General features: G+C 45.2%; 1 protein-coding gene across 4 annotated transcripts in view; it reads left to right on the top strand.

The window, feature by feature from the left end:
- Nucleotides 1–23383, top strand: part of LOC115207461 (semaphorin-3F-like) — a 119834-nt gene that overhangs the window by 89286 nt on the left and 7165 nt on the right. For all 4 annotated transcript variants that reach the window (XM_029774540.1, XM_029774542.1, XM_029774543.1 and 1 more), the window contains 7 exons: nt 1041–1134; nt 2395–2514; nt 5610–5749; nt 6996–7110; nt 17427–17496; nt 20437–20581; nt 20682–20904. In XM_029774540.1, coding sequence (XP_029630400.1) covers nt 1041–1134; nt 2395–2514; nt 5610–5749; nt 6996–7110; nt 17427–17496; nt 20437–20581; nt 20682–20904 — 907 coding nt within the window. The remainder of the gene's footprint in view (nt 1–1040; nt 1135–2394; nt 2515–5609; nt 5750–6995; nt 7111–17426; nt 17497–20436; nt 20582–20681; nt 20905–23383) is intronic.

The raw sequence follows: 23383 nt of genomic DNA on the forward strand, positions 1-23383 counted from the left end.
ACACAAAGCCAATGTTGACACAAAGCCAATGTCCTCCTGGCTCGTGGACTTCAGAGCCACCCTCCACATCTCTAACACTAGGAGCATGGTGGATTCGTTTTGGATCGCTCTCCTTATTTTTGCTCAAGCACTCCATTTTGCCAATAACTGGCCTTATACGCTTCATACTCCCTTGCTTAAAGCGAATACATGTGTGTGAGTGTGTGTTTACATAGATGTCTGGTTCAGCACACTAACACAGCATTTGACAGACCTGTGCTTAGAAACAAGGACACATATTTGTGCACCAAGTACCAACCTTTATTGGGATGACTCATGTACTGGAGGCAGCTCTGCAGGGTAGTCACTAGCTGGTATAGCCACACAGTCATACAATCTGATTTCAAACCTAACCTTAACCATAACCTTAACCACACTGCTAACATTATGCCTAAACCTAACCTTAAATTATGACCAAAAAGCAAATACTTGTTATAGGGCATATATGGCAAATGTTGACTTTGCAACCCACCCATCTAGAAAAAATCACTCAGCTCTGCCTCCAAGACAAGACTCATCCCAATAAACATCAACCTGCATTCCCTATATATCCTCATTGTGTCTGTATTACATTATGTAAAAACCAAATCACTTGTAATACATAAATAAGGCCTGAATCAACTCTGTGTTCTCAATGGAAACAACATAATAATTGATGTTGTTTACATATTTAATTGTTTCTGCACTGTCCTCACTTTATCCCTACCTATATGTACTTATCTATCTCAATTACCTCATATCCCTGTACATTGACTCGGTACTGGTACCCCGTGCATATAGCCAAGTTATCATCAACTCGGTACTGGTACCCTGTGTATATAGTATAAAGATATCATTACTTATTGTCTATTTATTCCATGTGTTATTATCTTTCAATTATTTTTCTATTATTCTCTCTACATTGTTGGGAAGGGCCCGTAAGTAAGCAATTCACTATTAGTCTACACCTGTTGTTTTACCAAGCATGTGACAAATAACATTTGATTTGCTCTCTATTACAGGAATATATCTTCCGTTTAGAGCCAGGCAAAGTGGATTCGGGGAAAGGCAAATGTCCTTACGACCCTAAACTCAACAGCGTCTCAGCTTTGATCAGTAAGTGCCTGTTCACCTCTTCTCTCTCAAGTCACTTATTCCAATATTGGAAGAATTGAGTGTCTCTGTTATTGAAACAAAGTGTTGTTTGCCCGTCAAGCTCTATTCCTCTTCCCCCCCAAAGAGTCTTTGTGGTCAGTCCAACCCCTGTGGAAGCTATTACCTAATGCAGTATCTATCAATGCACAACTGGCAAGTCACACTAGATCTTGTTCATTCAAATACTTCTGCCTCTTTTAAAACCGTTTTCTCTTCAATTGTAGTTACCCCGTGATGATGTAAAAAATTCCATTGTTATACTATTCTCATAATCATAAAAGTATACTGAAAAGTGAATTGCTGTATTGAGAAGTATTCATCTAAGTACTACACAGTATATTTACTGTAATTTGGGGATAAAGGGAGTAGCATGTGTCGGTATGTAAGTTCTCATATCAATAGGTGGTCTGGTGTTGACACCAGCTTGCAGACAGTTGGTCAGACTTAGCAGTTGACCTCTTCCTCTCTGGCATGGCTCCACTGACCTCCCAGCCACCCAGGGTGTGTGACACTTCCCATGACCCCGCTCTGTGACTTCCCATGTCATCCCACACCTAGAGCTGACCGGGGCTGAACTAACTAGCATCCATTTACTGTAGCAACTCAGCTGCTACATAACTGACCTACAACACAGCCAGTCATACCACACAACGCAGATGCAAAACAAGGAATTCTCCTCTTATACGGGGGCTTTCTATGTACCTCTCTTGACCCCAGTTTTTCTGCCATGTTTGGTCACCTTGCCAACCCACCCCAGTGTGAAGGGGTTCGATCGGATGGAATTATAGAAGGAAAATACTGTCTTGTCTTTGGGGAGATCTGTCAACACTCTAAACAGGTCCCATACTGGGGCAGCACCTGCTCACTCACACACTCAGCCACAAGCAACTGGTGGCGGGCATTTCCCAGGCCTCCACCCCACACTGCTTACCATGACCAGACCAGGGCCAATGACTACATCCCCACATCCTGCCCCAGGTCCCCAGTGTCTGCCCTGGGATCTCCCTCCCTGCTGTCCTGCCTGACCCTGGCCACCAGCTGGCACTACTGTTGGTTATGTGGAGGGGAGGGGTACCATGTGTTATTGTCCTACAGAAAACAGGGCCATATCGTCATAACAAAGGATGGTAGTCACGAATCACCCATGGTTTACCTCCTGTCAACCGATAGGTTATTGACTTTCTATAACATTCCATTGATCTCTTTCTCTCTGATTGACAGATGGGGAGCTCTACGCTGGGGTCTACATTGACTTCATGGGGACAGACGCGTCCATCTTCCGTACTCTAGGGAAACAGACTGCCATGAGGACGGATCAATACAACTCCAAATGGTTAAATGGTAACGTCTCACGTCTCATCCTGACAGACATCATCTCTCTATGGCATTTGTCTTTATAGTTCCATCATGTATCAGTTGATTCCTCAGTCTCTACATTCCTGTTCTGTCTCATAGCACCTCTGTATGTCATACTGTTTATATGGTCCAAGCCTCTAGTTGTTTCAGCCATTAAAAAGTCAACAATGCCTATCAAATCAATACAGTAGGAAATGTTTTGTCACGTTTGTGCTGTAGCCAAGTCTTTTATGATTCGTTGTCATGCCATACATGTCTGGTAGCATTTCATGTCTGGGATGTATGGCATGACAATTAATTATATAAGAGTTGGCAAGAACATATTGGCTGCCCTGCCTCAAATACCTCGTACCCCTGCACATTGATCTGCTACTGGACGCCCGTATAAAGATCCTTTCTTGTGTATAATTATTATTATATATTTTTTTATCTCTGCATCGTTGGGAAGGGCTCGTAAATCAAGCATTTCACGTTAAAGTCACACCCTTCAGCGCATGTGACAAATCCAATTTGATTAGATGTTTTATTTTGACGAGAGTGTACTGGTGGGTGGGTGTGTTTGGGAAGTCGGTGTGTTTGGGAAGTCGGTGTGTTTGGGAAGTCAGTGTGTTTGGGAAGTCAGTGTGTTTTGGAGATCAGTGTGTTTTGGGGGTCAGTGTGTTTGGGACGTCAGTGTGTTTTGGAGGTCAGTGTGTTTTGGAGGTCAGTGTGTTTTGGAGGTCAGTGTGTTTTGGAGGTCAGTGTGTTTGGGAGGTCAGTGTGTTTGGGAGGTCAGTGTGTTTTGGAGATCAGTGTGTTTTGGAGGTCAGTGTGTTTGGGAGGTCAGTGTGTTTGGGAGGTCAGTGTGTTTGGGAGGTCAGTGTGTTTGGGAGGTCAGTGTGTTTTGGAGATCAGTGTGTTTTGGAGGTCAGTGTGTTTTGGAGGTCAGTGTGTTTTGGAGGTCAGTGTGTTTGGGAGGTCAGTGTGTTTGGGAGGTCAGTGTGTTTTGGAGGTCAGTGTGTTTTGGAGGTCAGTGTGTTTGGGAGGTCAGTGTCACCATTGATTAGTAGGGCTGAGTCCACAGCAGGAGGTACTCCACATCCCCACCTGAGTCCTGTTCATCAGTCCCAGGTCCACACTAGGACATCCTTATCCATCCTGCTTTCCCCATAGGGGTTCATATATCCCACCCCCAACATGGCCTACCCCCCATATGAGTCTATGTACCTCCCCCCCACCCCACACCCCACATGGTCAGCCCCCCATATAAGTCTACCGTCCCGTAGCACTCACCTCCGTTATCATGAAGTGCTTTGAGAGGCTAGTCAAAGGCCACATTACCTCCTCCCTCCCCGACACACTTGGCACTCTACAATTCACCTACCGCCCTGATTGATCCACAGACAACACAATCGCCATTGCACTGCACACTCTCCTCACCCACCTGGACAAGAGGAATGCATATGTGAAGATGCTATTCATAGACTTCAGCTCAGCCTTCAATATGATAGTGCCTTCTTAGCTCACCACAAAGCTCACGGCCCTGGGACTGAATTCCTCCCTATGCAATTTGGCCCTGGACTTCCTGATGGGCCACCACCAGGTGGTGAAGGTAAGCAACGTCACCTCCTCGACACTGATTCTCTACACAGGGGCCCCACAATTGTGCGTCCTCAGTCCCCTCCTGTACTCCCTATAAACCCACGACTGCATGGCCTCACACAGTTCCAACTCCATCAAGTTTTCTGATGACAGTAGTTGGCCTGATTACTAACAATGACCAGACGGCCTACAGGGAGAACGTAGGCATTCTGACGGCATGGTGCCAGGAGCTGATTGTGGACTTCAGGTGGAATCAGGCTGGGCACGCCCCCATCCTCATCAATGGGGAGACGGTCAGAAACTTCAAGTTCCTCAACGTGCACATCTCTGAGAAGCTGGAATGGTCAACCCACACGGGGAACGTCGTGAAGAAGGCACAACAGCGACTCTTCAAACTCAGGATGCTGAAGAGGGCCCTCACAGTGTTCTACAGGAGCACCACTGAGAGCATACTGTCGGGCTGCATCACAGCCTGGTATGGCAACTGCACAGCCGCGGACTGCAAGGTGCTACAGAGGGTGGTACACTCTGCCTAACGCACCATTGGGTACACTGCCTGCCCTACAGGACACCTACAACACCAGGTGTCGCAGGAAGGCCAAGAAGATAATCAGGGACCTCAGCCACCCGAGCAATGCCCTGTTCTCCCCGCTTCTCAGACGCGGACCGTACAGGAGCATCAGGGCAATAACTTGAAGACTGGCCAATAGCTTCTACCCCCAGGCTGCTGAATAGCCAATAGGCAGCTACCTGCTCCCCCTGTCTCCCTCCTGCCCCCAGACTTCCTACCCTGCCCCAGCCCCCAATGGACATTTATCACTGTTACAACGTAAATATGTATATATTATTCTTTTTTATTACTGTTTTATCATTAACTTCTTACTTCCCCCCTGCTGCTCCCCTTATGGGTATTCCCCAACAGATTCTTACCCTGCCCCTACCACCCAATGGTCATTTATCATTGCTACAGTTGTAAATGTGTATATATTATTATTATTATTATCTTTATAATTGTCTCATTCACTTCTCTTTTCATATTTTTATTTTATTTTGACCTGTGCTGTTGGAGCCCGCAGCATAAGATTTTCACTGTACCCAGCAGTTCCAGCTGCATCCCTGTGACTAATGAACTCATCTCTAACCTATTCTATGTACTCCCCCATCCCACCCCCCACATGGTCTGCCCCCATATGGATTGTGTCTGTTGCAGCAGGGAGGACAGGATCAGCTTGATTTGTCCAGCAGTGCCCCCTAATCAGTGAGCTATCATGAGAAGAGAGGTTGATGCCATATTGTGCTCATTCAGTGAGATTAATAAAACTGATTTGGAATGTAGTGACGTACTCAGCTTGAGGCCTCAACTGACTCTCTTTCTTTCTTTCTTTCTCTCTCTCTCTCTCTCTCTCTCTCTCTCTCTCTCTCTCTCTCTCTCTCTCTCTCTATCTATCTCTATCGCTCTTGCTCTCTCTTTCTTTCTCGCTCTTTCTCTCTATTTTCAGATCCCATATTCATCAAGGCACACCTCATCCCAGACAGTGCTGAAAAGAATGATGACAAGCTGTACTTCTTCTTCCGGGAGAAGGCTTCAGAGATGGGCCAGAGTCCCATGGCCCAGTCCAGGATAGGCAGGATCTGTCTGGTAAGTGGCCACACAACCACATTATCTGCAAATGTTTTCTTACTGCAATTGTGAGGGTTTGTCTCATATTGTGACCTCTGAGCCTGCAAACCCAGTACCCTGCCACTCCTGATACTGAGACATCCCCATAGTAGAGGGGTCTCCATGGAAAATCCCCTTAAACCATCGCTGCCCCCACTTCCTCAACAGCCAATGAGGAGTCTAAGAAAACCAAACTAAAGGGAATGCTTGTTGTCCCCTGTGATATTCTGTTGGAGTGGGAGAGTTTGCCTTTGGCCTCCAGTATATACACATAAACACACATACACATAACACTCTCAGGGTAATGTTGATCTAATGATGTACGTATCCAGTGGCTGCAGTGACACAGAACGTTGTTTACCCTTAGAGGGGGTCAGAGGGTAACCCTGTGCTGTGTGCAAACCTTCCCCCTCTTGCTGCACGTCTCCTATGGGACCGTTGGGACGTTGGTCCTGTCTGTCCCTGGATCCTAAGCCACTGTCCTCAAATCAAATCAATGTATTTATAAAGCCCTTTTTACATCAGCAGATGTCACAAAGTGCTTATACAGAAACCCAGCCTAAAACCCCAAACAGCAAGCAATGCAGATGTAGAAGCACAGTGGCTAGGAAAACCTCCCTAGAAAGGCAGGAACCTAAGAAGAAACCCAGAGAGGAACCAGATTGTGAGGGGTGGCCAGTCCTCTTCTGGCTGTGCCGGATGGAGATTTTTAAGAGTACATGGCCATTAAGGACAGATTCTCTGATGACGCCCACTGGAAATAACACTACTGTCGTAGATACAGTATACGTACAATACATGGTAGAAAGAGTGCACACGTTGATACAATTTCAGAGTACATCAAATTTTAGTGTAGGAGCTACAAAACAATGGAATATTCTAACCTTTGCATGATGTTCAGTAGCATATTACTCCAATATAAATTGTTGCATAAATAGCATTCTATGATTTTTCACTTGAACATTTCATAATGAACACGTTTCGTAATGTTTTGCAAGGATTTCTGGGCTGTGAATAATTTTCACTGGGCTTCACCTCCCTCCCCATCTCTCTGTAGAGACAGGCGTCTGTCCACAACAGATGGGGTGGATAGACTGACCCACAGATCTGATGTTTCTACTCTCAACGTCTCTGTAAGCTAGTGTTGGCTGCTAGTTGTCTGTATCAAACAGCTGTTGGTTTGAATCTGTGGATCGGTCCACTTGTGTTTGTCTCCCCCCTGCAGAATGATGATGGTGGGCACTGCTGTCTGGTCAACAAGTGGAGCACTTTCCTGAAGGCCAGACTCATCTGCTCTGTGCCTGGGGTAGACGGCATAGAGACCCACTTCGATGAGCTCCGTAAGTAGGCATCATTTTCCAACAGTGGTATAGCCTAGTTGTTATGTTCTTACTGTAATTTCACAATTTTCCTCAAGCGTTGTCCTACTCCTCTGTTCCCTCAACTGTTAGACACTAAACATAGTCCGCTCCACTCCACCTAAAAGCGACAGCGTGTAAAAGGACCAACCATCAGTTCATACCCCACTCTCTGTAATCTTTCTGTAGTATCTCTGTCACATCTGAGTTCTTTTGAACCGTTCCAAACTGCACTAACGCATATTACGCACTGCAGAAAAACATTTCAAAAACAACACTGTCAACAGTTTAATGAAATATGTTTGGTTGTGAAACATGTTACTATCAATGTTCCTGAACAGATTTAACTTTGTTTCGCAAACTAAGCACTGGGTAGCTGCAGGAACTGGGTTGGAGAGCCCGTGGCATACAGAGTTTGGGCGGAATAGAGCTAGAGGCTTTCTACTGCTACTATATTTATTTCTCAGATGCTAATATTAAGCACATTACTCCGCTGTAAAACCAGAGTAGCCTACCTGGCATGATTGAAAAAGGAACCACAGGAAAGCGCCGAATACAACACCTTACCGTGAAATGCTTACTTACAAGCCCTTAACCAACAATGCAGTTCAAGAAATAGAGTTAAGAAAAAATAAATATAAATAGGTCCTGGATGGCAGGAAGCTTGGACCCAGTGATGCACTATTTGAGTGCATATGAATGACGTCTTTTTACCCCGCCCGCTGTTCCTACCTATTTGATGATGGCCATTTTAAATCAAAACAAATTTCAAATATTAGTAAAGGCGAGATTCAATTGAAAATAGTCTGATGGATGACAATGTTATCACTTAATGAGAGAACAGCATGTGCAGCCTGAGGCAAGGAAATGAGCGCAAGTGTATTTTATTAGACTTTTTCAAATCATCAATATAGTTGCATTATGCAGCCCATATGTTTTGATTTCTAAGACATTAAGGTTTGTATTATTCACAACTAAAGTCGTCAAATTACTCTAAATCTAGCGTATAGGATCTGTTTCAAATGATCACTTTTACACTCAACATAGCCACTTCATATGCGCACTCGCTCAGGAAAGGGAAAAATAGCCTTTCTATTTTATTCAAATAAGTTAAATTACATTGAACAAAAATATAAATGCAACATACAACAATTTCAAAGATTTTACTTAGTTACAGTTCATATAAGGAAATCAGTCAATTTAAATAAATTAATCTAAAAATATATGTATATATACAGTTGAAGTCGGAAGTTTACATACACCTTAGCCAAATACATCTAAACTCAGTTTTTCACAATTCCTGACAATTAATCTTAGTAAAAATTCCATGTCTTAGGTCAGATAGGATCACCACTTTATTTTATGAATGTGAAATGTCAGAATAATAGTAGAGAGAATTATTTATTTCAGCTTTTATTTCTTTCATCACATTCCCAGTGGGTCAGAAGTTTACATACACTCAATTAGTATTTGATAGCATTGCATTTAAATTGTTTAACTTGGGTCAAACGTTTCGGTTAGCCTTCCACAAGCTTCCCACAATAAGTTGGGTGAATTTTGGCCCATTCCTCCTGACAGAGCCAGTGTAACCGAGTCAGGTTTGTAGGCCTCCTTGCTCGCACACACTTATTCAGTTCTGCCCACAAATTTTCTATAGGATTGAAGTCAGAGCTTTGTGATGGCCATTCCAATACCTTGACTTTGTTGTCCTTAAGCCATTTTGCCGCCACTTTGGAAGTATGCTTGGGGTCATTGTCCATTTGGAAGGCCCATTTGCGACCAAGCTTTAACTTCCTGACTGATGTCTTGAGATGTTACTTCAATATATCCACATACATTTCTTACCTTATGATGCCATCTATTTTGTGAAGTGCACTAGTCCCTCCTGCAGCAAAGCACCCCCACAACATGATGCTGCCACCCCCGTGCTTCACGAATGGGATGGGGTTCTTCGGCTTGCAAGCCTCCCCCTTTTTCCTCCAAACATAACGATGGTCATTATGGCCAAACAGTCTATTTTTGTTTCATCAGACCAGAGGACATTTCTCCAAAATGTACGATCTTTGTCCCCATGTGCAGTTGCAAACCGTAGTCTGGCTTTTTTATGGTGGTTTTGGAGCAGTGTTTTCTTCCTTGCTGAGCGACCTTTCAGGTTATGTCGATATAGGACTCATTTTACTGTGGATATAGATACTTTTGTACCTGTTTCCTCCAGCATCTTCACAAGGTCTTTTGCTGTTGTTCAGGGATTGATTTGCACTTTTCGCACCAAAGTACGTTCATCTCTAGGAGACAGAGCACGTCTCCTTCCTGAGCGATATGATGGCTGCATGGTCCCATGGTGTTTATACTTGCGTACTATTGTTTGTACAGATGAACGTGGTACCTTCAGGCGTTTGGAAATTGCTCCCAAGGATGAACCAGACTTGTGGAGGTCTACAATTTTTTTTCGGAGGTCTTGGCTGATTTCTTTTGACTTTCCCATGATGTCAAGCAAAGAGGCACTGAGTTTGAAGCTAGGCCTTGAAATACATCCACAGGTACACCTCCAATTGACTCAAATGATGTCAATTAGCCTATCAGAAGCTTCTAAAGCCATGACATCACTTTCTGGAATTTTCCAAGCTGTTGAAAGGCACAGTCAACTTTGTGTATGTAAACTTCTGACCCACTGGAATTGTGATACAGTGAATTATAAGTGAAATAATCTGTCTGTAAACAATTGTTGGAAAAAATACTTGTATCATGAGCAAAGTAGATGTCCTAACCGACTTGTCAAAACTATAGTTTGTTAACAAGAAATTTGTGGAGTGGTTGAAAAACTAGTTTTAATGACTCCAACCTAAGTGTATGTATACTTCTGACTTCAACTGTATATACAGTACCAGTCAAAGGTTTGGACACAACTACTCATTCCAGGGTTTTTATTTATTTTTACTATTTTCTACATTGTAGAATAATAGTGAAGACATTAAACTATGAAATAACACCTATGGAATCATGTATTAACCAAAAAATTGTTAAACAAATCAAAATATATTTGATATTTGAGATTCTTTATGACAGCTTTGCACATCTTGATGACAGCTTTGCACTCAAGAGTATATAAACTTCCTGTTTCCATCACAACTGTCTTGTTTTTATTATTTATATATACAGTTAATTCGGAAAGTATTCAGACAGCTTGACTTTTTCAAAATTTGGTTACGTCACAGCCTTATTCTAAAATTGATTAAATCGTTTTTTCCCCCTACACACAATACCCAATAATGACAAAGCAAAAACTGTTTTTAGACATTTTAGAACATTTTTTTTTTTATACACTGGAGTAACTGGAGCATCAGCGTTTGTGGGTTCGATTACAGGCTCAAAATGGCCAGAAACAAAGAACTTTCTTCTGAAACTCGTCAGTCTATTCTTGTTCTGAGAAGGCCAGCATCCCGGAGTCGCCTCTTCACTGTTGACGTTGAGACTGGTTTTGCGGGTACTATTTAAAGAAGCTGCCAGTTGAGGACATGTGAGGTGTCTGTTTCTCAAACTAGACACTCTAATGTACTTGTCCTCTTGCTCAGTTATGCACCGGGCCTCCCAATCTTCTTTCTATTCTGGTTAGAGCCTATTTGTGCTGTTCTAGGAGTGGAGTACTACACAGCGTTGTACGAGATCTTCAGTTTCGTGGCATTTTCTCGCATGGAATAGCCTTCATTTCTCAGAACAAGAATAGACTGACGAGTTTCAGAAGGAAGTTCTTTGTTTCTGGCCATTTTGAGCCTGTAATCAAACCCACAAGTGCTGATGCTCCAGATACTCAACTAGTCTAAAGAAGGCCAGTTTAATTGCTTCTTTAATCAGAAGAACAGTTTTCAGCTGTGCTAACATAATTGCAAAAGGGGTTTCTAATGATCAATTAGCCTTTTAAAATGATAAACTTGGATTAGATAACACAACGTGCCATTGGAACACAGGAGTGATGGTTGTCTCTGTACGCCTATGTAGATATTCCATGAAAAATCTGCCGTTTCCAGCTACAATAGTCATTTACAACATTAACAATGTCTACACTGTATTTCTGATCAATTTGATGTTATTTTAATGGACAAGAAATTTGCTTTTCTTTCAAAAACAAGGACATTTCTAAGTGACCCCAAACTTTTGAATGGTAGTGTATATCTGAAATATTACATTTACATGAGCTTCCCTGAGACGGTTTCTGACAGTTTGTGCAGAAATTCTTTGGTTGTGCAAACCCACAGTTTCATCAGCTGTCCAGGTGGCTGGTCTCAGACGATCCCGTAAGGTGAAGAAGCCAGATGTGGAGGTCCTGGGCTGGTGTGGTTACACATGGTCTGCGGTTCTGAGGCCGGTTGGACGTACTGCCAAATACTCTAAAATGACATTGAAGGTGGCTTATGGTCGAGAATTGAACATTAAATTCTCTGGTAACAGCTCTGGTGGACAGTCCTGCAGTCACCGTGCCAATTGCATGCTCGCTCAAAACTTCAGACATCTGTGACATTGTGTTGTGTGACAAAACTGCACATTTTGAGTGTCCTTTTTATTTTACCCAGCACAAGGTGCACCTGTGTAATTATCATGCTGTTTAATCAGCTTCTTGATATGCCACACCTGTCAGGTGGATGGATTATCTTGGCAAAGGAGAAATACTCATTAATAGGGATATAAACAAATTTGTGCACATTTTGTGCACGTAGAACATTTTAGAGAAATAAGCTTTTTATGCGAATGGAAGATTTCTGGGATCTTTCATTTCAGCTCATGAAACATGGGACCAACACTTTACATATTGCGTTTATATTTTTGTTCAGTATATATTCTTCTGACTATAAAATTATATAATATAAAATAATGGCATGGAATTTATAAACATATATTGTCCGCTAAATGATCTAGATAATGGACTTATTGTGATGTTGTGTATATTAAATGGATTTATTAGACTTTTTAAAATGTTGATGTTCCCAAGGCGTGCATCAGCGGCTTGTATGCTGGAGGCCTGGAGATGCTAAACGTGTTTATGTTAATGGTAAATTACCATGAGACCGGCAGTCATTTGCGTGACATTTACCGGCTGACAAAATGTTGTGACCACCACAGCCCTAATTGAGAGCCTAGCTGATGGAGAGTGAAAGTATCGATATGACCCCATGACCCGGCTAATAGAAAACAAGAGTGTATATGTATCTGCTGACAGATTCCACATGCACCACAGGTCTGGGATCAGGTTGCCTCAATAACACAACAGTGGAAGTGCTGAGAGTAGAGGTGTGTGTAGGTGTCTAGGGAGGACTGGTAATGAGGCGCAGGGCTTTAAGGTCTGTCTCTGGATCAGCCAGGGGGGCGCCCTGCAGGGTTAGAGGGATCATCCCTGCCTGTCACTCATATCTCTCCTCTCACATGACTGATAGCTCACCATCTAAGGAAAACATCAGTGAAATGCACTGTGTTGAGGAAGTCTGACTCTGAGGAGGCTTGAGCACTCTCCTTGAAATGATCATGAAAACTAGTTATTAGTAGGACATATTTCATTAGCGGTCCAATGCAATCACAATAACTGATGTGATTTTGTTTTATTGCAGGTCATTTGTTTTTACTGCTGCCATCAATCATTACTTGATTGTGTTTGTTATATATTAGGCCTGTAGCCTAGTGGAGGCTCATTTCAGCCTTAGGCTGAGGGCTGTGAACGACCAGCATGACTACCCAAACCACACACTTATGTTCAGCAGTACTCAACTCTTACTCAATGTCAATGTCTATTTTTCTTACTTCTCTCGTCTTCCGTCAATGTCACCGCCTCTTTAACAGTCCCTCCTGCAGGTCAATAGGTTTCCCTCAGTCTGAGAGCAGTCTGGGACACACTCAGTGAGGTCATACTAGGCTTGTCACCGCTGAACATACAGCTAGCTATCCATCACACGTCTGTCTAAGTCACGGATGTCTAAAGTCTCTATCATAAAGATGGAATGTCAGAGGGGAAAAACAGTGTTGGTTGTTTGCAGTAACGTCTTTGTTGTTGTAATATCGCAAACGGACGTGGCAGTTTCACCATTAAGGATTCCAGCTTAATGGTGGAGCCCAGAAGAGGCATCTGAGGGGGGCTGAGAGGGGGTGGTGAGAGGAGGGCTGAGAGGGGGACTGTGAGGGGCTTTCAAACAATTAAGGAGCAAGAACAAATATAGTGATTCTAATGATAAGCCTAACCGTCTTCTGGTAGATGGAAAGGCTTTCCCATAAACCTTCTCAATAAAATGTTAACTAGCTACAAAGTAGTCTATGTCTACCTGGCAGAATGATATCATGATTACTTCCATCAATCCAGTGGCCATTTTATTTTGCTACTCCATTCTCATGTACTACAGAAACACTACAACCAAACAACAGGGCTAGGTGGCTGTACTACAGAAACACTGCTAACCAAACAACAGTGCTAGGTGAGTGTACTACAGAAACCCTGCTAACCAAACAACAGGGCTAGGTGGCTGTACTACAGAAACACTGCTAACAAAACAACAGTGCTAGGTGGCTGTACTACAGAAACACTGCTAACCAAACAACAGTGCTAGGTGAGTGTACTACAGAAACACTGCTAACCAAACAACAGTGCTAGGTGAGTGTACTACAGAAACCCTGCTAACCAAACAACAGGGCTAGGTGGTTGTACTACAGAAACACTGCTAACCAAACAACAGGGCTAGGTGGCTGTACTACAGAAACACTACAACCAAACAACAGGGCTAGGTGGCTGTACTACAGAAACACTGCTAACCAAACAACAGGGCTAGGTGGCTGTACTACAGAAACACTGCTAACCAAACAACAGGGCTAGGTGGCTGTACTACAGAAACACTGCTAACAAAACAACAGTGCTAGGTGGCTGTACTACAGAAACACTGCTAACAAAACAACAGTGCTAGGTGGCTGTACTACAGAAACACTGCTAACCAAACAACAGGGCTAGGTGGCTGTACTACAGAAACACTGCTAACCAAACAACAGGGCTAGGTGGCTGTACTACAGAAACACTGCTAACCAAACAACAGAGCTAGGTCGCTGTACTACAGAAACACCATTATCCAAACAACAGGGCTAGGTGAATGTACTACAGAAACACTGCTAACCAAACAACAGTGCTTAGATTTTTCCCAGACCTCAAAAGCGGTCTCCTGATTTAAGCCTTTTTATGGACTTAGAACATCAATTTTATTTTTTTAAAGTGTCACTTTGAGAGTAAAAACCTGAAAAAAATTGGTAAAATCTGAATCCTGTGAATTTCTGACTCAGTTGACAGCCTCATTTATCTGTTTCAATAGTAGGCTTATTATTAGTTTACTTGTACAGCTTGGTTTGGCCTGAATGTGAATAACCAGTATGGGATTGATCAGTTTAGGTCATTCAGAGTGTATGTCACTGTTTCTCCGAATTTATCACACGGGGCTCCTTTCCTTCGCCTGGAGGGCCGATTGGGAATTTTTGGGCAAAATTAGACTATTCCCACTTCTCCAGGCACCACTACACCACTAGAATCAGATGTTGAGGATGTCTTGGCTCGAAAAGGAGAAAGGATCCAGTCTTCTTGTCTTCCAGGCCAGCATGGGAGCTATGTACAGTAGAGTCTGGAGAGAGAGAGGCATGGGGGGAAAGGGAGATAGAAAGAAAGAAAGAAAGAAAGAAAGAAAGAAAGAAAGAAAGAAAGAAAGAAAGAAAGAAAGAAAGAAAGAAAGAAAGAAAGAGAGTTGGCAGGATTCCAGACAGAATAACGTGTCTGTCAGAAAAAATGAAAATGAATGTGTGGGTATTGGCATTTTTATTGCCATTTCAAAAGCGTGATGGGGAAAGGACAATTTGGTTTCTGGTTCATTTCATAGTTATTTATAGTATTACAAGTGCAAAGCCCCAGAAGCCAACTCTTTTCCTTCCAGTCTAAGGTTTTTTACCGTCCACCATTATTTTTCTCATAGTCATCATTCTTGAGCAATGTGACTTCATTTTGACTACATGTTTTTCTGTGTCACAAAGGGAGTCATGTGGTTTTTATTTGTGTTTGCTTTTGTAATGCTTTGCAGTCGGACGGGTCCCCAGGGTAGAGACCATATACTTTTTAAGTGCTGTGCAGTCAGATGGGTCTGAAGGGTAGAGACCATACACCATCTTTTGGTAATGCAGTCATTACAGTCATCAGAGAGACTGAGACAGACAGACAGACAGACAGACAGACAGACAGACAGACAGACAGACAGACAGACAGACAGACAGACAGACAGACAGACCCTATGTCTCTCTGTTTGCCCACCATGACCATTCAGAAGAGGCTTTTGTGAATGCACATTGTCACATTTATCTACTGTAACATATAAAACTTGTGTCTCAACCCAATTTTCAATTGAAGTTTTTTTTTCCTCAAAACGCTGTATCCACCAATTTTCACATTTGTGTTTTTTCATCAGAAACTATTATTTCTCTGAGCGTGAGGCGGATATATAGCATTTTGTAAAAAAAAAAAAAACATGATTAGTGATAGATTTTAAACAAATACTTGTCTGTCATTGAACAACCCCATGCCATGATTAGATAGTGAAAAAACACACCAATCTCTTTCATAATTTCTTTAAACAATAAAAGCTAATTTACCAATATTTCGGAAAATGTATATATAGCGTTTTGGAATGAAACTCCAACTATTGAAGTACATTATGCTGCATTCGTTTTCTTCATGACATAAATGGTAATTGTATAATCAGCATAAGGCAAAATTCAAGGTACGGTATGGTTATTGGTTATTTCTAATAAAACTTTACATGCACATTGACAAAATGAAAATACACAAAATAACACAATTTCTCTCATAGTTATGATTTTGTCATCCTCATTCTCTAGCATTAACAACAGAGCATTATTTTTGCAGGCACACTGCTGACTTTAGAAACTCCTCAAGGAGTCTTTGTCTGCTCTGACACATAATAAAAGAAAATGATGCAACTTGTTCCACATTTGATTGAAGTTCTCCGTCTGTAGCCAGGAGGGTTGTCAAACTGGCGTCAGATGTGTTATGAATGTCTCTCCTGTTAGCCAAAAGTTCATTCCCGTTCTTGTTTGCGGCCATTACCTGTCATTCTCATACCCTGACAATAAAAAAATCCATTTTTACACACATGAATGTCAAAGAAACTCAGTTGCAGTTACAGCTTTTCTAAGAGGCCAATAATCTCTCTTTACAAACATGCGGAGTGGTGGGTCAAAACGGATTTGTTTATTCTTTGGGCAAACAATCTTAATGCGTGATAAACTCAAAATAACGTTTTATTATACGACTTTACTCTTAATCCATGGAGATTTGGCGAGTGTATGCATGCTGTTTTGTTATTTGAGGGTTTTTACATTTCAACTTGATATTTGCTGAGAGATTTATCTGAAAGGGCAGAGTCAGGGTGTGGAGCTGCTTTATAAATACGAGGCTCGATATCTAGTAACGTCTGGCTTCATAAATGCCCATGACAGTGGTCCAGAGTTATACATGGAGAGTATAATGTTTCATGCATCATCTAATCATTAGACATTCATAGTTATTGACCTTTCCAATGGCTTGTGGCTGTGGGTTAACACGTCCAATCTACTCTCCCTGTCCCCCTGACTTTTCTCTCAATGGAAAACCTTTACCCAGGAATTGTGTTTCCAACAAGGGGCTGAAGAGTTATACTTCTCAACTGAGGTAGTCGACTAAATTGATTTACATTTTCCCCTTTATTGTTTTTCCTTTCACTTTTAACTCATTAAACCACTGGAGGGTACAGGGTCCAGTTACCTCAGCTCTGACAATCATGGGCAGCATATGGCTCCCGTTAAAGCCTTGTTACACCACAGATCTCCATTTTTTTACCTTCCCCCTCTGAGACACAGGAATCAGTGTCTGCTTTGGAAGGGTTCTGATTCAGGACCCCATTATGGCCGGAAACGCTGCTAACAAACCTAACCACCGCTGTGCTGTCCAATCCAAAAGAGCTTCTCCTTGAACCCGCCTCCTGTCCTGTGTCAATACCGGAAGTAGAAACTGTCCGTACGTCACGCTTTGAATTAGCTCTGGCTGCTCAGGAATCCCTGTTGGAATAATAGATCCCCCGGTTAGCTAAGAGAGACAGAAGAGAATAGACACCATCCTTCCATGTTTATCTCAGATTAACAGTGTTTTACCAGATTCCTTCACACTGCTATAGTATTGTGATTGTGAAAGAATGTTTGCAGTACCACTTTTAGTAATATGTAATTATCTTGTTGTCTAACAGGGGACGTGTACATCCAGCCAACTCAAGACACAAAGAATCCTGTCATCTACGGAGTGTTCTCAGTTTCAGGGTGAGCCACTGATTAACTGTGTTATTTTGTCTCCGTTAATTCAATCACATCATTACCACAAGTATCTGTCTAATAGAAGAACAATACAGCCCCTTTCAGCTTTCACTCAATCAGATCTCCTCAGCAGACCTGTAGAAAATATGTAGTCAGTGGTTCAGATGTTTGGTTTCCTCCCGTGGTTTCCCGTCTTCCATCCATATTCATTCTGCCCAAAGGCACCTGTGTAACACGCTCTGCTATTGAAACAGCCTATTCTACACAGTCTGCTCTGCACACTACAAAGGCAGAGGAGGAAGTCAGTCCGTAGCACTGAGGGGAAGGGGTCTCCAGTAAGAGACTTAACCTGTGTTCCCACATGGCTGGGCTTTGATAACAAGCCATCAGTCAGCACAGCATTAGGATTCAAGGAAACGGCTCGCAGCTCCTGCCCCCACATATGCAACAGTAGATATTGTGTGGAGGATACACACACAGAGAGTTCGCTCTCACACTCACACGCCCAGTCATAATAAATATGCTGGTATGTGTGTCTGTGAGAGAAGTGCTCTGTAATTGTTTCCCCGTCTCACCCAAGGCCTCCATGCTAACTCGCCACAGTCATCATCCCCCTTGAAGCCCAGTTGATTAAAACTACTGTAGTGCTAATGATAGGCCCCTCGACAGAATGTACTAATATAGTAATATACTGTACACCCAGCACACCACAGGACAGCACACCCAACCACGGCACACCACACCCCTCCACAGCACAACACACCCCAGCACAGCACACCACACCACAGCACACCCTACCCCACCACAGCACACCCCACCCCATCACACCCCACCACAGCAAACCACAGCCCACCACAGCACATCACACCACAGCACATCACACCACACCACAGCACACCCTACCACAGCATAGCACACCCCACCACAGCACACCCCACCCCACCACAGCCTAGCACAGCACACCCTACCACAGCACAGCACACCACACCACAGCACACCCCATCACAGCACACCATACCACAGCACACCACACCACTGCACACCACACCACAGCACACCCCACCACAGCACACCCCACCACAGCGCACCACACCACATCCCACCACAGCACACCCCACCACAGCACACCCCATCACAGCACAGCCCACAACACAACACAGCACACCCCACCACAGCACAGCACACCACACCCCACCCCACCACAGCACAGCACACCCCACCCCACCACAGCACACCCCACCACAGCACAGCGTGGGACAGCACTCCACACCACAACACAGCCCACCCCACCACAACACATAGCAGCGCACCCCACCCAGCTCAGCACACCCCACCACATGAAAGCACATGTGCTTTTATCTGGTGGGGTGTGCTGTGGTGTGCTGTGCTGTGGTGGGGTGTGCTGTGCTCTGGTTGGGAGTGCTGTGGTGGGGTGTGCTGTGCTGTGGTGGGTGTGCTGTGGTGGGATGTGGTGTGCTGTGCTGTGCTGTGGTGGGGTGTGCTGTGGTGGGGTGTGCTGTGGTGGGTGGGGTGTGCTGTGGTGGGGTGTGCTGTGGTGGGTGGGGTGTGGTGTGCTGTGCTGGGGTGGGGTGTGCTCTGGTGAGGTGTGCTGTGGTGGGGTGTGCTGTGGTGGGGTGTGGTGTGGTGGGTGGGGTGTGGTGTGGTGTGGTGTGGTGTGCTGTGGTGGGGTGTGCTGTGGTGGGGTGTGCTGTGCTGTGCTCTGGTTGGGTGTGCTGTGGTGTGCTGTGCTGTGGGGGGGTGTGCTGTGCTGTGGTCTGCTTTGCTCTGGTGGCGTGTGCTGTGGTGGGGTGTGCTGTGGTAGGGTGTGCTGTGGTGGGGTGTGCTGTGGTGGGGTGTGGTGTGGTGGGTGGGGTGTGGTGTGGTGTGCTGCGGTGGGGTGGGGTGTGCTGTGGTGGGGTGTGCTGTGCTCTGGTTGGGTGTGCTGTGGTGTGCTGTGCTGTGGGGGGGTGTGCTGTGCTGTGGTCTGCTTTGCTCTGGTGGCGTGTGCTGTGGTGGGGTGTGCTGTGGTAGGGTGTGCTGTGGTGTGGTGGGGTGTGGTGAGATGTGGTGTGCTGTGGTGGGGTGTGCTGTGGTGTGGTGGGGTGTGGTGAGATGTGGTGTGCTGGGGTGGGGTGTGATGTGGTGTGGTGGGGTGTGGTGGGGTGGGGTGTGCTGTGGTGTGCTGTGCTGTGCTCTGGTTGGGTGTGCTGTGATGGGGTGTGGTGTGCTGTGCTGTGGTGGGGTGGGGTGTGCTGTGGTGGGGTGTGCTGTGCTGTGGTGGGGTGTGCTGTGCTGTGGTGGGATGTGCTGTGGTGTGGTGGGGTGTGGTGGGGTGGGGTGTGCTGTGGTGGGGTGTGCTGTGCTGTGGTGGGGTGTGCTGTGCTGTGGTGGGATGTGGTGTGCTGTGCTGTGCTCTGGTTGGGTGTGCTGTGCTGTGATGGGGTGTGCTGTGCTGTGCTGTGCTGTGCTGTGGTGGGATGTGGTGTGCTGTGCTGTGCTGTGGTGGGGTGGGGTGTGCTGTGCTGTGGTGGGGTGGGGTGTGCTGTGGTGGGGTGTGCTGTGCTGTGGTGGGGTGTGCTGTGGTGTGCTGTGCTGTGGTGGGATGTGGTGTGCTGTGCTGTGCTGTGGTGGGGTGTGCTGTGGTGGGATGTGGTGTGGTGGGGTGTGCTGTGCTGTGGTGGGGTGTGCTGTGCTGTGGTCTCTGATGTTTAGCTTGGCTGTGTGTGGATGTTTGATTGTGAGTGTGTCAGACAGCTTGTCTGTGTTGGAGAGTGTTTGTGCGTCATCATAGTGTTGGAGTATGCCTGCCTTATGTCTGTGAGAGAATATGTGATGTGAGGGAGAATGTAGCTAATTTCCCAGAGAGTGAGTAGTGTCTCTATGTCTCCTAAAGCTGTTCCCTTTAGTGTTTCTGAGCCTCCTCATCCCTCTACCTCTTCCTTCCAGATCCGTGTTTAAGGGCTCAGCAGTGTGTGTCTACTCCATGGCTGACATCCGTCAGGTCTTTAATGGACCCTATGCTCACAAGGAGGGGCCCAACTACCAGTGGATGGCCTACACTGGGAAGATCCCCTACCCTCGGCCAGGGACGGTGAGTGACGTGCTGAGCGTGATAAACACACACACATATACATAAATTCAATAAATGACCACATTTAACATGGCTGGTTCTGCTCTCTTTCTAAACCCAGTGTCCCGGAGGTACGTTCACCCCCAACATGAAGTCCACTAAGGATTACCCAGACGAGGTGATTAACTTCATGCGGAACCACCCCACCATGTACAACACTGTGTATCCAATACACAAGCGCCCCCTGGTGGTCCGGAACAACGTGGACTATGAGTTTACCACCATCACCGTGGACCAGGTAGCTGCTGCCGATGGGAGCTACGAGGTCCTATTCCTGGGGACAGGTCAGTGCTCTGAGTCCCTGCCTGCTGATTGATTTGATAGTCTTGTTATTGTAAGTGAGTGTTCACAACTGTGATAGATTCAGAAAAAAAATCTATAATCTGGGGAAAGTATTTTGTTAGAATTTTGGTCAAAGTGCTTGTCTTCTCAAAGACGAAAGAACACAGCCTACAGTACTATTTTTGTGGAAAGGGTGGAGTTACTGTAATTTGTTTGAATGTACGGTAATACTACCCTGGTCATCGTCTGGCAGTACTTCACACAGCCTGTCCCTATGGCCGTAAATCATGGTGTGGATCAGAGGGTGGGAGCTGGAAGACCCTACAGTTGATGACTGTACTGTGCTCAGCCAGCCTGGTGATGAATGGCTCCTGTAGACCACTATACAAGACCGGGGGGATCCTCCTATACTCCTATTCCCCTATCTTCCTCAGGACATTTGAGTAGAGTAGAACCTGATCCTCTGAGTCTAGAGTAGGGTAGAGGTTAACCTGATCACTCCTCTGGGTCTGGAGTAGAGGTTAACTTGATCACTCCTATGGGTCTGGTCTGGAGTAGAGGTTAACCTGATCACTCCTCTGGGTCTGGAGTAGAGGTTAACATGATCACTCCTCTGGGTCTGGAGTAGAGGTTAACCTGATCACTCCTCTGGATCTGGTCTGGAGTAGAGGTTAACCTGATCACTCCTCTGGGTCTGGAGTAGAGGTTAACATGATCACTCCTCTGGGTCTGGAGTAGAGGTTAACCTGATCACTCCTCTCGGTCTGGAGTAGAGGTTAACCTGATCACTCCTCTGGATCTGGAGTAGAGGTTAACCTGATCACTCCTCTGGGTCTGGAATAGAGGTTAACCTGATCACTCCTCTGGGTCTGGAGTAGAGGTTAACCTGATCACTCCTCTGGGTCTGGAGTAGAGGTTAACCTGATCACTCCTCTGGGTCTGGAATAGAGGTTAACCTGATCACTCCTCTGGGTCTGGAGTAGAGGTTAACATGATCACTCCTCTGGATCTGGAGTAGAGGTTAACCTGATCACTCCTCTGGGTCTGGAATAGAGGTTAACCTGATCACTCCTCTGGGTCTGGAGTAGAGGTTAACCTGATCACTCCTCTGGGTCTGGAGTAGAGGTTAACCTGATCACTCCTCTGGGTCTGGAATAGAGGTTAACCTGATCACTCCTCTGGGTCTGGAGTAGAGGTTAACACGATCACTCCTCTGGATCTGGAGTAGAGGTTAACCTGATCACTCCTCTGGGTCTGGAGTAGAGGTTAACCTGATCACTCCTCTGGATCTGGTCTGGAGTAGAGGTTAACCTGATCACTCCTCTGGGTCTGGTCTGGGGTAGAGGTTAACCTGATCACTCCTCTGGATCTGGAGTAGAGGTTAACCTGATCACTCCTCTGGATCTGGTCTGGAGTAGAGGTTAACCTGATCACTCCTCTGGGTCTGGTCTGGAGTAGAGGTTAACATGATCACTCCTCTGGGTCTGGAATAGAGGTTAACCTGATCACTCCTCTGGATCTGGAGTAGAGGTTAACCTGATCACTCCTCTGGGTCTGGAGTAGAGGTTAACCTGATCACTCCTCTGGAACTGGTCTCGGGTAGAGGTTAACCTGATCACTCCTATTGGTCTGGTCTGGAGTAGAGGTTAACCTGATCACTCCTCTGGGTCTGGAGTAGAGGTTAACCTGATCACTCCTATGGGTCTGGTCTGGAGTAGAGTTTAACATGATCACTCCTCTGGATCTGGAGTAGAGGTTAACCTGATCACTCCTCTGGGTCTGGAGTAGAGGTTAACCTGATCACTCCTCTGGGTCTGGAATAGAGGTTAACCTGATCACTCCTCTGGGTCTGGTCTGGAATAGAGGTTAACCTGATCACTCCTCTGGATCTGGAGTAGAGGTTAACATGATCACTCCTCTGGGTCTGGAGTAGAGGTTAACCTGATCACTCCTCTGGGTCTGGAGTAGAGGTTAACCTGATCACTCCTCTGGGTCTGGAGTAGAGGTTAACCTGATCACTCCTCTGGGTCTGGAGTAGAGGTTAACCTGATCACTCCTCTGGATCTGGAGTAGAGGTTAACATGATCACTCCTCTGGGTCTGGAGTAGAGGTTAACCTGATCACTCCTCTGGATCTGGTCTGGAGTAGAGGTTAACCTGATCACTCCTCTGGGTCTGGTCTGGAGTAGAGTTTAACATGATCACTCCTCTGGATCTGGTCTGGAGTAGAGGTTAACCTGATCACTCCTCTGGATCTGGTCTGGAGTAGAGGTTAACCTGATCACTCCTCTGGGTCTGGAGTAGAGGTTAAAATGATCACTCCTCTGGATCTGGAGTAGAGGTTAACCTGATCACTCCTCTGGGTCTGGAATAGAGGTTAACCTGATCACTCCTCTGGGTCTGGAGTAGAGGTTAACCTGATCACTCCTCTGGGTCTGGAGTAGAGGTTAACCTGATCACTCCTCTGGGTCTGGAATAGAGG

Source organism: Salmo trutta, chromosome 14 (genome assembly GCF_901001165.1).
Source record: "Salmo trutta chromosome 14, fSalTru1.1, whole genome shotgun sequence".
Classification (NCBI taxonomy): Eukaryota; Metazoa; Chordata; class Actinopteri; order Salmoniformes; family Salmonidae; genus Salmo; species Salmo trutta.